Below are 13,989 nucleotides of genomic sequence, written 5' to 3'. Positions count from 1 at the left end.
AGACGTGAATATAGGAGGTATGATAAGTAAGTTCGCAGATGACATGAAAATTGGTGGTGTTGTAAATTGTGAGGAGGAAAGCCTTAGATTACAGGACGATGTAGATGGGCTGGTAAGATGGGCGGAGCAGTGGCAAATGGAATTTAATCCTGAGAAGTGTGAGGTAATGCATTTTGGGAGGACTAACAAGGCAAGGGAATATATAATGGATGGTAGGACCCTAGGAAGTACAGAAGGTCAGAGAGACCTTGGTGTACTTGTCCATAAATCACTGAAGGCAGCAGCACAGGTAGATAAGGTGGTTAGGAAGGCATATAGGATACTTGCCTTTATTAGCTGAGGCATAGAATATAAGAGCAGGGAGGTTATGATGGAGCTGTATTAAATGCTAGTTAGGCCACAGCTGGAGTACTGTGTACAGTTCTGGGCACCACACTATAGGAAGGATGTGATTGCACTGGAGAGGGTGCAGAGGAGATTCACCAGGATGTTGCCTGGGCTGGAGCATTTCAGCTATGAAGAGGGACTGAAAAGGCTATGGTTGTTTTCTCGGAGAAGAGAAGGCTGAGGGGGGACGTGATTAAGGTGTACAAGATAATGAGGGGCATTGATAGGTTAGATAGGAAGAAACTTTTTCCCTCAGCGGAGTGGTCAAGAACCAGGGGGCATAGATTTAGGGTCGGGGCAGAGGTTTAGGGGGGATTTGAGGAAACTTTTTTTCACCAGAGGGTGGTTGGAATCTGGAACGCACTGCCTGAAGAGGTAGTGGAGGCAGGAACCCTCACAACATTTAAGAAGTATTTAGATGAGCACTTGAAACTCCATAGCATACAGGACTACGGGCCAAGTGCAGGAATATGGGAATAGAGTAGTTGGGTGCTGGATGGCCGGCACAGACACAATGGAACGAAGGGCCTGTTTCTGTGCTGTATAACTCTATTACTCTGTGCCTCTAAGACCACTTACCCTCGCCGATCTGAGCAAGTTGTTGATGCATTTGTGACACTGTACACAGGTTTTGCACATCACACCACAGTTCAAGACCTCCTCGGCGATCTCCATCTAGGCTGCTTTGGTCAGGCGGGAGGGTCTTCTGACTCCATCTTCAGGGAAGAGAACCTTTGGCTTTTCCCTGATGGCTTGCAGGAGAACCTGCAGGGCGGCATCCGTTATCCGTGGGGCAGGATGCTGCCTGCTGGCTGACATATTCTTCAGTGTGGCTACAGAGGTAAAGTAGATGATATGAAGTCGGTGCTGCACTACAAAAAATTAAGGGAAGAAAAAACATTTTGCATTGAGTTCAAAGGCTCCTATGCAGAGACTTGTGAGACAGGAAGGCTTCTGATCCTCGAGGCTGCAAGCAAAGAATGTTGTATATCCATGGCGATCTTGGTGTTTAGCCTAGTGATGGTGGGTTTCACCAATAATAGGCTTAACCCTGCCACCGAGTCTTGAATGTCCCCATGCCCGTCGTTGCACATTTCATTAACATATGCAATCGCGTGGAAAACAGGAATCCTAGCGGAAGTTACGCCAATTTCTGGTTCCACTGTCGGGAATGCTGCAGGCCTTCGTCTCTCTCCCTTGCATGCTTTCCACAATTTTATTCCTTTGCTCAGTTTCTTTTTTTTTTCATTTTTGTCTCTCTCGCTCTCTCTTTTCTCTCTCTCTCTGCCTTTTCTCTTTCCCCATCTCTCGCCTGTTACTTTTCTTTCCTCCCCTCTTTCTGTATCTCTCTCATTCATTCTTTTGCTTTCTCTTTCTTTGTCTTGCCTCTCTTTCTTACATTCTTGCTCTCTTTAACAGTTTTTCTTTTTTATCAGTTTGCTTTCTTCCCATTGTTGTGGTTTGCTTGCTCTTGCTGTGTCTTTTCTCCCTTTTTTGTCACCCCTCTTTCCTTTTTTCCATGTGCTCTTTCCTTCTGTTTCTCTTTCTTACCCTTGTCATGCTCGGCCCCATCTGCCAAGAATGAGGCACATCAATTTTGTCATGAACATTGATTTTTAACTGTTGGAGCAAGGAAATGATTTATTAAACAGATCAGCCATGGCTGGAAAAAAATATTTACATACTAACAAACATCAAAGGTGAGGAAGTGCTTTCCAGGGCCTGCTAAGGAGAATACAGTCTACAAGGGCCAGGACTGGTTAGACCAGCTGGTCACATGTCTACCTGGCTGTTCCAGGGTTTTCTTTTGAACTGGCCACACAGTTTGAAGGCAGAGTGTCTGTTTGCTCTGGGACTGAGAAGATCTCTCTCCTGTCTGCTTCCATCTCTTTCTCACAACCTTTCAATACACTGAAGATACATGAACGCCAAGAGAGAAAAGTCTCCTACATAAAACAAGGTTTAAGAAGAATACTGGGCCCCAACGAAAAGCAGAATCTACCTACAATCAAGGACTCTACAGTGAGCTCGAAGAATCGTAAGAAGTCTTCAGATATTGCCTCAAACATTTCCACTTTATTTTTCTTCTGCTCTTCTCTGTCTCTATTTGCATGTGTGTATCGCGTATGCATGCTAGCATGGGCGCCTCGTGTATCCGTAAGCTTTAACCGAATTAGGGTTTAAGTTTAATAAATTTCAACTTTTCTTCTTTAAACCTAAGGAAGCCTGTTTGTGCTGATTTATTTGCCTTATAATTGGAAAGCAGTGAACAAGGATTCCCCAAGGGGGTGCTAAAAAAACACTGTGTGTTTAAAATTAAACCCTGATACAGTAAGACCAGGTGAAGACTGAAGGGGACCCCTAGACCTCTTTCTCACCTGGTTAGAACACCCTCCTTATCTCACTCTTTTTCTCTCTCGTTTTTGCTGTTTCTCCTCTCACGCTTTTTTTTTCAGTCACTCTTCATGTATACTGCTGTGACTACATTGTAGAAGATAAGCAGTGAGTTTCTGTTCATGTGAGCACCTCCTGCACCACTGCAGCTGCTGCAATTGCATGAGTTATTATTAGGTGGCGACATTTACTTTCTTTGGTTTACGCCCCCCCACCCCACTACTCATCTGCTGCTTGCTTACTCCCAACCATTATTTGTTTTAGTTAGCCACTGGTAAGCTAAAGTTCACTATTTGGTGACTTGTGGTTGGTAACCCACATCCTATCATTTTATGCACAGTGCAGCAATATACTGCACCATGATTCCACTTCATCTTTGTATTTTGTATTCACTTTTTCAAAATTATTATCTTTATAAAATCATTCATTGGTACAGCACATAAGGAGGCCATTTCGCCCATCAAGTCTGTGCTGGCTCTTTTGAAGAACAATCCAGTTAATCCCACTTCCCTGCTTTGTCCCCAAATCCCTGCAAATTTATTTGAAGAAAATATTTATCCAATTCCCTTTTGAAGGCTACTATTGAATCTGTGTTCCCCACCCTATCAGACAGTGCATTCCAAATCCTGACCACTCATTGCATAAATGAAGTTTTTCTTCATATAGCTTCTAGTTCTTTTACCAATTAACTTAAATCTGTGTCCTCTGGTTGTTGACCTATCAGCCATTGGAAGTTGTTTCTCTTTATCTGCCCTATCTAGACCATTAATGATTTTAAACACCTCTAACAATAGCTTGTTAGCCTTCTCTGCTCTAAGGAGAACAACTTTAGCTTCTCTAATCTATCCACCTAATTGCTGGCTTTTGTACTCTTTTCCTCTGTCTATAAAGTCCAGAATCCCATCTGCTTTATTAACTGCTTTGTTAACCTATCCTGGCACCTTCAAAGATTTGTGCGCAAACACCTCCAGCTGCCTCTGCATTTGTGCCTGGTGTTTGTGTTTACTGGGAACTTCTTGTATGTGAGGCTGAAGGGTTCCTGTAATACATATCCAGGAAGTAATCAGTGTGAGTTATTGAGGAAGAGAAGTGAGTCTTTCTCATCAGGGTGGAAACTGGAAGCAATGTTGAACTGACAAGCAAGTAAGCAATCCTGAATAATTGCCATGTCAATAACTCAAAGGAAACCAACCATGAACAATGCCATGGCACTGCAGAGCAATTGGTTGCTGAGGGAGGTGGCAGGTAAGAAATACAAAAACACTAGCAATAGAGGATTCCATAGTGTGGAGCATGGGCAAGTAATTATTGTACCACAGTGAAGAGTCCCATATTGTGTGTTGATCTCTAAGTTGCAGTTAAGGAATGCAAACTGTTTTGGAGTGGGAAGGGAAAATGGCAAGAAAGCCATGTTCATAATGGAGCTAGTCGGGAAGGAATAAATTTGTGGTTTTGCAAAAAAAGAGTTTCAAGAGTTAGGAGATAAATTAAGAAAAGGACCTCAAGGCTAGTAATCTCAGGATTACTCCCCTAGCCAAGCTGTTCCAGTACAGCTACAACACTGGCATCTATCGACAATATGGAAAATTGCCAAGGTATGTCCTGTCCACAAAAGGCAGGACAAATCCAACCTGGACAATTACCGCCCCATCGGTCTACTCTCAATCATCAGCAAAGTGATGGAAGGTGTTGACAGTGCTATCAAGCGCCACTGAAACAGCAATAACCTACTCACCGATGCTCAGTTTGGATTCCACCAAGGCCACTCGGCTCCTGACCTCATTACAGCCTTGGTCCAAGCATGAACAAAAGAGCTGAACTCCGGTCTTGAGATAAGAGTGATTGCCCTTGATATTAAGGCAGCATTTGACCGAGTGTGGCATCAAGGAACCCAAGCCAAGACGTGTGCAAAGGAAACCCGACACGAGCCCGAATTCCGGACCTGGAAGTCTGACCCAACCCAAACCCGACTCATGTCGTCGGGACCCATCGGGTGGCAGGCCTTTACATCAGTACATGGGTATACCTCTACTCTAACCAAATTGAAGTCAATGGGAATCGGTGGGGGTGGGGAGCTCTCCACTGGTTGGAGTCATACGTAGCACAAAGGAAAATGGTTGTGGTTGTTGGAGGTCAGTCATCTCAGCCCCAGGACATTACTGCATGATTCCTCAGGGTAGTGTCCTGGGCCCAACCATCTTCTGATTGGCAAGATGTAGTGGGTGGTGTGCCACAGGGATCTGTTCTGGGGCCTCAACTTTTTACAACTTATATAAATTACTTAGATGAAGGGACTGAAGGTATGGTTGTTAAATTTGCTGATGACATCAAGATAGGTAGGAAAGTAACTTGTGAAGAGGACATAAGGGGGCTACAAAGGGATATAGATAGGTTAAGTGAGTGGGCAAAGACCTGGCAAATGGAGTATAAATGTGGGAAAGTGGGAAATTGTCCACTTCGGCAGGAAGAATAAAAAAAACATATTATGTAAATAGTGAGAGATTGCAGAGCTCTGAGATGCAGAGGGATCTGGATGTCCTCGTGCATGAATCGCAAAAGGTTAGTATGCAGGTACAGCAAGTAATTAGGAAAGCTAATAGAATGTTATTGTTTATCGCGAGGGGAATTGAATACAAAAGTAGGGAGGTTATGCTTCAGCTGAACAGGGCATTGGTGGGAACACGTCTGGAGTACTGTGTACAGTACTGGTCTCCTTATTTAAGGAAGGATGTAAATGTGTTTGAGGCAATACAGAGAAGGTTTACTAGGCTAATACCTGTAATGGGCAGGCTGTCTTACGAGGAAAGGTTGGACAGGCTAGGCTTGTATCCGCTAGAATTTTGAAGAGTAAGAGGTGACTTGATTGAAACATATAAGATCCTGAGTGGTCTTGACGGGGTGGGTGTGGAAAGGATTTTTCCCCTTATGGAAGAATCTTGAACTAGAGGACACTGTTTAAAAATAAGGGTCACCCATTTAAGACAGAGATGAGGAGAAATTTTTTCTCTGAGGGTCGTGAGTCTTTGGAATTCTCTTCCTCAAAAGGTGGTGGATGCAAAGTCTTTGAATATTTTTAAGGCAGAGGTAGATAGATTCTTGATAAGCAAGGAGGTGAAAGGTTATCGGGGGTAGGTGGAAATGTGGAGTAATCAGTTCAGCCATGAATTTATTGAATGGCGGAGCAGGCTCAAAGGGCTGAGTGGCCTACTCCTGCTCCTAATTCGTTTGCTTCATCAATGCTGTTCCCTCCACCACAGGGTCAGAAGTGAGGACGTTAATACCATTAGCAACTCAGATATTGAAGCAGCCCACGTCCATATGCAGTGAGACCTGGACAACATTCAGGCTGGGGCTGATCAGTGGCAAGTAACATTCGTGCCACACAAGTGCCAGGCAATGACTATCTCCAACAGAGAGAATCTAACCATCTCCCCTTGACATTCAATGGCATTACTATTGCTGAATCCCCCACTATCAACATTCTGGGGGCTACTACTGACCAGAAACTGAACTGGAGCAGCCATATAAATACCATGGCTACAAGAGCAGGTCAGAGGCTAGGAATTCTGGGGCAAATAACCCACCTCCTGACTGCCTAATGCCTGTCCACCATCTACAAGTCACAAGTCAGGAGTGTGATGGAATACTCTGCACTTACCTGGATGAATGTGGCTCCAACAACACTCGGGAATCTCGACACCATCCAGGACAAAGCAGCCCAGTTGATCAGCACCCCATCACTGCCTTAAACATTCACTTCCGCCACCGCCGACATGCAGTGGTAGCAGTGTATACCATGTACAAGATGCACTGCAGCCACTCACCAAAGCTCCTGCGACAGCACTTTTCAAACCTGTGACCTCTTCTACCTAGAAGGGCAAGAGCAGCAGAAACATGGGAACACCATCATCTGCAAGTTCCAATCCAAACCACACGCGATTCTGACTTGGGAATATATTGCCTTTCCTTCTCTGTCTCTGGATCAAAAGTTCCAGTCGATGAAATTAATATTTCTCATTTGGGCATGTGAGGTTTTCATGACAGTATGTTTGCCAGTGGGCGGCACAGTGGCGCAGTGGTTAGCACCGCAGCCTCACAGCTCAAGCGACCCGGGTTCAATTCTGGGGACTGCCTGTGTGGAGTTTGCAAGTTCTCCCTGTGTCTGCGTGGGTTTCCTCCGGGTGCTCCGGTTTCCTCCCACATGCCAAAAGACTTGCAGGTTGATAGGTAAATTGGACATTATAAATTGCCCCTAGTATAGGTAGGTGGTAGGGAAATATAGGGACAGGTGGGGATGTGGTAGGAATATGGAATTCGTGTAGGATTAGTATAAATGGGTGGTTGATGGTCGGCACAGACTCGGTGGGCCGAAGGACCTGTTTCAGTGCTGTATCTCTAACTAACTAACAAATGGACAGAGGCAGGAAGTCCTATGTAATAAAGTTTTTAAAATTAGATTGTTAAGCTAATGGCACAAATTGCTTTCAGTGTGTGTTATGGTGTAATGACATTGAGACATGGCTTAGGATAGGGTAGGACTGAAAACTGAATGTTCCTAGTTACAAAATATTCAAGAGGAATAGAGTAGGGAAAAATAGAAGGGAAGCAGTATTAATCAAAGATTGCGTTACAGCACCAGAATGTAAAGATTATAGGTAATGGTGAAAAAGACTGAATCTGTTTGGTTAAAGTTAAGGAAAAAGATGGAAACAGTTGCTCTATTGGTAGTTTATTATATACTACTGAACAGGTGAAGAAAATGGAGCAAGAAATATATGGATAAATTAGAGAAAAATGCAGAAATGGTTTAATAAGTATCCAAAGATAGACTGAGGTCAAAGTAATACAAATGGAAAAAAAAAAAGAGACATTTCTACTTGCAGTTAAACTTTGCAAGGCCCATGGTGGGGCTTCTGACTGAAATTTTTCAGTATTCATTGCTGTGAGTGAAGCGTCACAAGATTTACTCTTGTTTCCAGGGCTGCTTTATAGATCGGTATGTTTTAGTCTAGCAACAAAAGAGACTGAGCTGGATCTAATTCTAGGATATGAAGTGGGGCAAGTAAATAATCACACCAGATTTTGCAGTTAACAGACCATTTGGTCCAACAAGAAGTCTATGCCAGTGTTTATACGGCACACAAGCCTCTTCCCACCTTACTTCATCTCACCCTATCAAAAAATGAAGTAGGAGAAAATATAAGAAACAGTGACCATAGTGTAATCAGGTGGCAGGACTATATCTCCAACACAGAAGTCCTTGAAGCGGCCAACATCCCCAGCTTATACACACTACTGAGTCAGCGGCGCTTGAGATGGCTTGGCCATGTGAGCCGCATGGAAGATGGCAGGATCCCCAAAGACACATTGTACAGCGAGCTCGCCACTGGTATCAGACCCACCGGCCGTCCATGTCTCCGTTATAAAGACGTCTGCAAACGCGACATGAAATCGTGTGACATTGATCACAAGTCGTGGGAGTCAGTTGCCAGCATTCGCCAGAGCTGGCGGGCAGCCATAAAGACAGGGCTAAATTGTGGCGAGTCGAAGAGACTTAGTAGTTGGCAGGAAAAAAGACAGAGGCGCAAGGGGAGAGCCAACTGTGCAACAGCCCCAACAAACAAATTTCTCTGCAGCACCTGTGGAAGAGCCTGTTAGTCCAGAATTGGCCTTTATAGCCACTCCAGGCGCTGCTTCACAAACCACTGACCACCTCCAGGCGCGTATCCATTGTCTCTCGAGATAAGGAGGCCCAAAAGAAGAAGAAGTGTAATTAGGTTTGTTGCACACATTGAAAAGGAGAGGGAACAGATGAAGGTAAATGTCGTGAACTGAATAAAAGTCATTTTAAACAAGACAAAAGGGAACTAGACCAGGTAAATTAGAAAGAAAAATTGGCAGATAATACAATGGGCAGAGATTAGGAAGTGTTCAAACAGATGATTAGGGTATAAACTAGATATATTCTCTCAAGAAGGAGATGGAACAAAAGCTTGTATGAATTTAGAAATTTAAATGAAACTGAAAAAGAGACGTGGCAAATGTAGGGCTAATAATGCAAAAGAGAAAATCTAAACGATTAGAGCAGATATAGGGGGGAAACAACAAAATGGTTTAGAAAGAAGGAGTATGCTGAAACACTAGTAGGAAACATAAAGAGCAAAAGTATTTTATCAGCATGCATAATATGTGGAAAGAGTAGTTAAAGAATAGTCCCGATTACTGATGAAAAAATGCATTTCTTATGGAGAATGAAGGGATAGTGGTAATATTAAATGGACTTTTGGGTTTTTTTTCAATGGAACATCAGAACATGTACAATATGAATTACTAACATAAAGGATTTGTACAAGTTTATGTTGTGGAACAATTTTTTTTAATACAAGACACTTTTTATAAAGGGGGCCAATGGGCCATGGGAGAAAGCAACAACCCCTTTGACTGGCATCTCTTCCAGTCCAGTGACATGAAAAATAGGGAGCCCACCCTCCCCCATTCCACAACAGTGGCATCACTGTAGGTTTTAGTCTGTTTGTGTTCGCTATTTCTCAGCCCTGTTTCTTTGTCTTTCCCTCCAGTGTCTTTCTCTTCTATCTCTAGCTGCCTTTCTAAATTAAAAATTAAGCAGTCGGTTGCATGGAAAATTAATTCTACACCTTGTTTGGAAAGCTGTTAGAAAATCTCAAAGAAACTAAAAAAAAATCCTGTTAAATCATGAAGCGGTGGTAGAGTCAGATTGCGTCTGAATCACCTGCATTGGTGCATAGAGGAAAATTAAGGGAAGAGGATTGCACACCTTTAATGTAGCCCACCAAATTATCTGTCTATTAATTTAAATGGGCAGAAATCAGTCAGGCTCCATTACACGCATGCCACTCCCATTTCCTGAGGTGCTGTGTGAGGAAGTGATCTTTTCACGTCTCACTGCTTTCATCCCTGGATCTACAACCCCTCTCCTCCCTCTGAATGCAAGTGACCTCTGCCATATGCCCAGAACAACTGTCACCATGTTGATGGCTGTGACCTGACAACTGGTTTTAAGCTCTTTAAAATGTTCCTAAGATTCTAAATCCTCAGTAAGCACTTCAAATGACTCAGGTAAGATTCCCAGATCAGTGCTAGGGAACCATTGTTCTAAATTTTCTGGGGGGAGGAGTAAATATGTGAAGGTTTAGAACATTAATTCTCCTTCATCAACACACGCCCCCAACCCAATTCATAAAATGCTCGCCTCGCAGTCCTCCTGGAATTCAAAACTTTCTTGCCCATCATCTCTGAACCTTTCATTCTCTTTACTGGTGTGTTTGCACTTGCATTCTCCAATTTCCACTAATCTCAACCCCAATACCAATGGTTTCCACCCCTCATTCCTCAATATTCCCAGAGACTAGTATCCGTATGCTCCCAAACTTTATCATCTACCTTGCGTTGCTCTCGGACGTCTAACATACTATTGCCACTTCTCTCTGTCTCCATGATTCCCTCTCACTGCCTGGAACTTCCTTCTTAGTATTGTCATTCCCGCTAAACCCATTCTCAATACTCTTAACACCCATCATTGCTATTCCAGTGCTCCCAAACCTGAAATCACCCTGCTGCTGTTAGCATACTGCTGTATCCCCCCCTCCCCTCCCAAGTATTGATACGCATCTACCCACCTACCTACAACCTGGAACGCCTTGGGTATTTTTTTCAGTGAGACATAAAATGGTGTACATAAGTAAACATAATAATGAGCACTAACTTACAATATGGGCATTATGGCATAATTTGTACTCAAATTTACTATTATAATTACACATACTATATTGTAATAAAAATATAATCCCCAAAATTGAAATCCTGATGTATTGGCCTGAATCTTGCTGGTAAAATAATAGTATGTGAATGATGTGCACCGGGCCCAATTTTAACTCTGTGTAAGTGAATGGGTGGTTTTGAGTGAGTTAAAATTGGGCCTGGTGCGCATCATTCACATACTATTATATTATGGTTCATCCCTAACTTTCAGCAAGTTTAATGGGAAATCATTGTCCAAATCCAACAAGGTCTTAAAAACAGGGAGGCTAAGGGCAATCTCTGGAGATTTGCAACACACAGTGTATCTCTTCATCGTCTGAATTTGCTAGTTTATTTAGAACATAGAACAGTACAGCACAGTAAAGGCCCTTTGGCCCACGATGTTGTGCCGAACCTTTAACCTACTCTAAGATCAAACTAACTACCTACCCTTCATTCTACTATCATCCATGTACCTATCCAAGAGTTGCTTAAATGTCCGTAATGTAACTGCTTCTACTACCACCGCTGGCAGCGCATTCCACGCACCCACCACTCTCCTTGTAAAGCACCTACCTCTGACATCTCCCCGAAACCTTCCTCCAATCACCTTAAAATTATGCCCCCTGGTGATGGCCCTTTCCACCCTGGGAAAAAGTCTCTGGCTATCCACTCTATCTATTGCCTCTCATCATCTTGTACCCCTCTTATTAATAGTGGTGGGCCCAATTTTAACTCTAAGTGATGGGTTTTGAGTGAGTTTGTTGGTTGATTAACACCATTCCACAATTTGCTTCACTCAAATGGAATCTTGTCCTTAGCGTCCCTGTTTTTAAGACCTTGCTGGATTTGTACAATGATTTTCCATTAAACTTGCTGCAGAAAGTTAGGGATGAAACTCAACAGTGTAAGTACCTTTTTAACAATGTGATGATTGATAATGCAATCCCAATCAACTTCTCTGACCCAGAAAGGGAACAATTTAAACTGTTCAATATAAATCCTGCATGTAGTCAGTTGTTAGAGATTTTAAAAGTATACATTCTTTTTCTTACTTCACCTTTGTTTCTTTCTTCTTCTCTTCCTGAATCCAATCTTTCTTTCCCTCTTTATTTTTCTTTCTGTATCTGACTTGATTCTAACCCACTGTAATTCACCCTCCTTCTCCCTCATTCCTGTGTTTCTTTCTTAATCCTTAAATCTCATTGGTTAGGGGGAAACTCTGATTGTCCCACCATTCACTCAGGTCCCAGATGGCCTGTTGCCCTTGCCACGCCTTTATAAGCTTACACTTCCAAACAGTCACAGCACAAAAAAGTTTTGAGCTGAAAGGTGCAGGAAAAAGTCTAAATGGTATGCACCACAAGATCCTCACTCCAGCAAGATTTTGTCCATCGTGTTACCTCGCATAAAACACTCACTGTAAGCAAAGTCACTGGTGATTTGTTAGTATATGTATGCATACTGTTCTAGTGAGAATTTAAAAAAAAATATATTTCTTATGGGTTTACAGTTTCATGATAATATAGCTAGAAATGCCACTTCTAATAATGTTTAAAGATTATTTTCCATTCATAAACAGGAAATGATTGATGAAGCTGATCGTGATGGTGATGGTGAGATAAATGAACAAGAATTTTTGCGGATCATGAAAAAAACAAGCCTCTATTAATTTCTATGTTGTTATACAGTCCCTAAGTAGTACTATTTGTGACTTGTTTTTATTTAAGTAATAAAGAATGAAGAAAATATGTTGTGTTTTGGTATATCTGAATTCAGTATCACTTATTTAAAATAAACTCAGAAAATCCAAATCCAAACAATTGATGCATATTCTGCTTCACTACTATTAATAGTTTACTCATTTTCATGGAAGAGATCTATAAATTATATTTCTGCTCATCCTTGAACTCCCTGTTTCCCCCGGCAGTGTTGTGTAATTCAGTTTCTGTAGTATTCCAGCCACTCATATTCTGAAGCAGCAGTGACTTTACAGCAACATTCCCGATCACTACATTCCAGTTTCTCTTTATCGAGCATGTGCCTTGCAGTGCCACTGAAGTATAATTCCTGTAAAGATGGTGACACAGTTAAGATTTATTGCAGTACGCAGTCAACTGATAACTGTATTTTAAAAAAAACACAAAATAAGTGTTACATTCTGATAAAACTGTGCGGTGCTCTAAATGTCAAATATTAAATTGAAATGTTTGTGACTATTTGAAGTGACCTTCTTTCCAATGGTGCCGTTCACATCGCTCCAGCTTGCCTTTTTAAAAATCTTTCTTGTACTCTATTTGTCAGTTAGTCTAATTTTTCTTTTATAAATGGATTACAAGCCGCACATTCAATATTTTATTTGGTGTCAGGTGGAATAACTGGGCAACGGGGAACTGTCAGTTGGAGTAAGTGTTTTACGTGTGGAAACATGTTTTTCATAAAGTTTTTATTTTTACCTTTTGAATTCTGAAAAGTAATATACCTTTATTGGTGTTGATTTTTGGGGAAAATTAGTCACCCAGTTTTAATAACACAAATGTCAAATTGTGACTTGAAACTGTAGCACACATTAATAAAATGATTTGTTCAATCTATCAGAAAAGACTTCAAAGGATATTATTGGTTTTGTTTTGTGAGATACATCAGTATGGTTTTGATCATTTTGAATTTAAATATGTTTTATGTATTTCTCATTATGAAGATGAGATGAAATTCAACTTTTTTGTATACAGGCTCAAGTTTTTGGTTGCTCGTTGCTGGAAAATAGGAAAGCATCCCATTTCAGGTATCCAGTATCCATACCATCATTCCTTGCTCAAATATAACATGGATCAGATAAATTTACCTCTTCTTGCTGATGTGGTTAGATTTCAACCTGAGAATAAAAACAGAAATTGCTGGAAATATTCAACAGGTCTGGCAGCGTCTGTGGAGAGAGAAACAGAATTAACGTTTCTGGTCGATGACCCTGGGAGGGCTTAGAAATGTAACAGTTTTTAAGCAAGACAGGGGAGGGCAGAAAGAACAAAGGGGAAGGTCTGTGACATGATGGAAGGCAGGAGAGATTAAGTGACAAAAGGGATGGTAATGGGGCAAGTAAAGAAACAAAAGATGTGTCTAGTGAAGGTGTAAATGGGAAAGCAGATTCACAATAAATGGCTGCTGTTATTAAAAAAAAAAGCCCAGAGGTTATGATCTGAAATTGTTGAACTCTTGATTCTGGAAGGCTGTACAGTGCCTCAGCAAAAGATGAGGTGCTGTTTTTGAGCTTGCATTAAGTTTCATTAGAAAATTGTAAAGGATCAAGGACAGGAAGGTTAGAGGGGAAGTAGAGCAAAGAATTAAAATGACAACAAAAACAAGAAATGCTGGAATCACTCAGCAGGTCTGGCAGTATCTGTGGAAAGAGAAGCAGAGTTTCAAAACGTT

The 13,989-nt window shown here is 41.8% G+C and overlaps 1 protein-coding gene across 1 annotated transcript in view; it reads left to right on the top strand.

Annotated features, from left to right (window-relative positions):
* cetn4 (centrin 4) overlaps positions 1 to 13,151 on the top strand; it is a 52,784-nt gene extending 39,633 nt beyond the window's left edge. Inside the window, exon 5 of the mRNA XM_068042588.1 lies at positions 12,143 to 13,151. Coding sequence (XP_067898689.1) covers positions 12,143 to 12,232 — 90 coding nt within the window. The 3' untranslated portion in view covers positions 12,233 to 13,151. The remainder of the gene's footprint in view (positions 1 to 12,142) is intronic.
* Positions 13,152 to 13,989: the final 838 nt, after the last annotated feature.

Source organism: Heterodontus francisci, chromosome 1 (genome assembly GCF_036365525.1).
Source record: "Heterodontus francisci isolate sHetFra1 chromosome 1, sHetFra1.hap1, whole genome shotgun sequence".
Classification (NCBI taxonomy): Eukaryota; Metazoa; Chordata; class Chondrichthyes; order Heterodontiformes; family Heterodontidae; genus Heterodontus; species Heterodontus francisci.
Note: the sequence above shows the minus strand (reverse complement) of the source record. Positions and strands in the feature narration are given on the sequence as shown.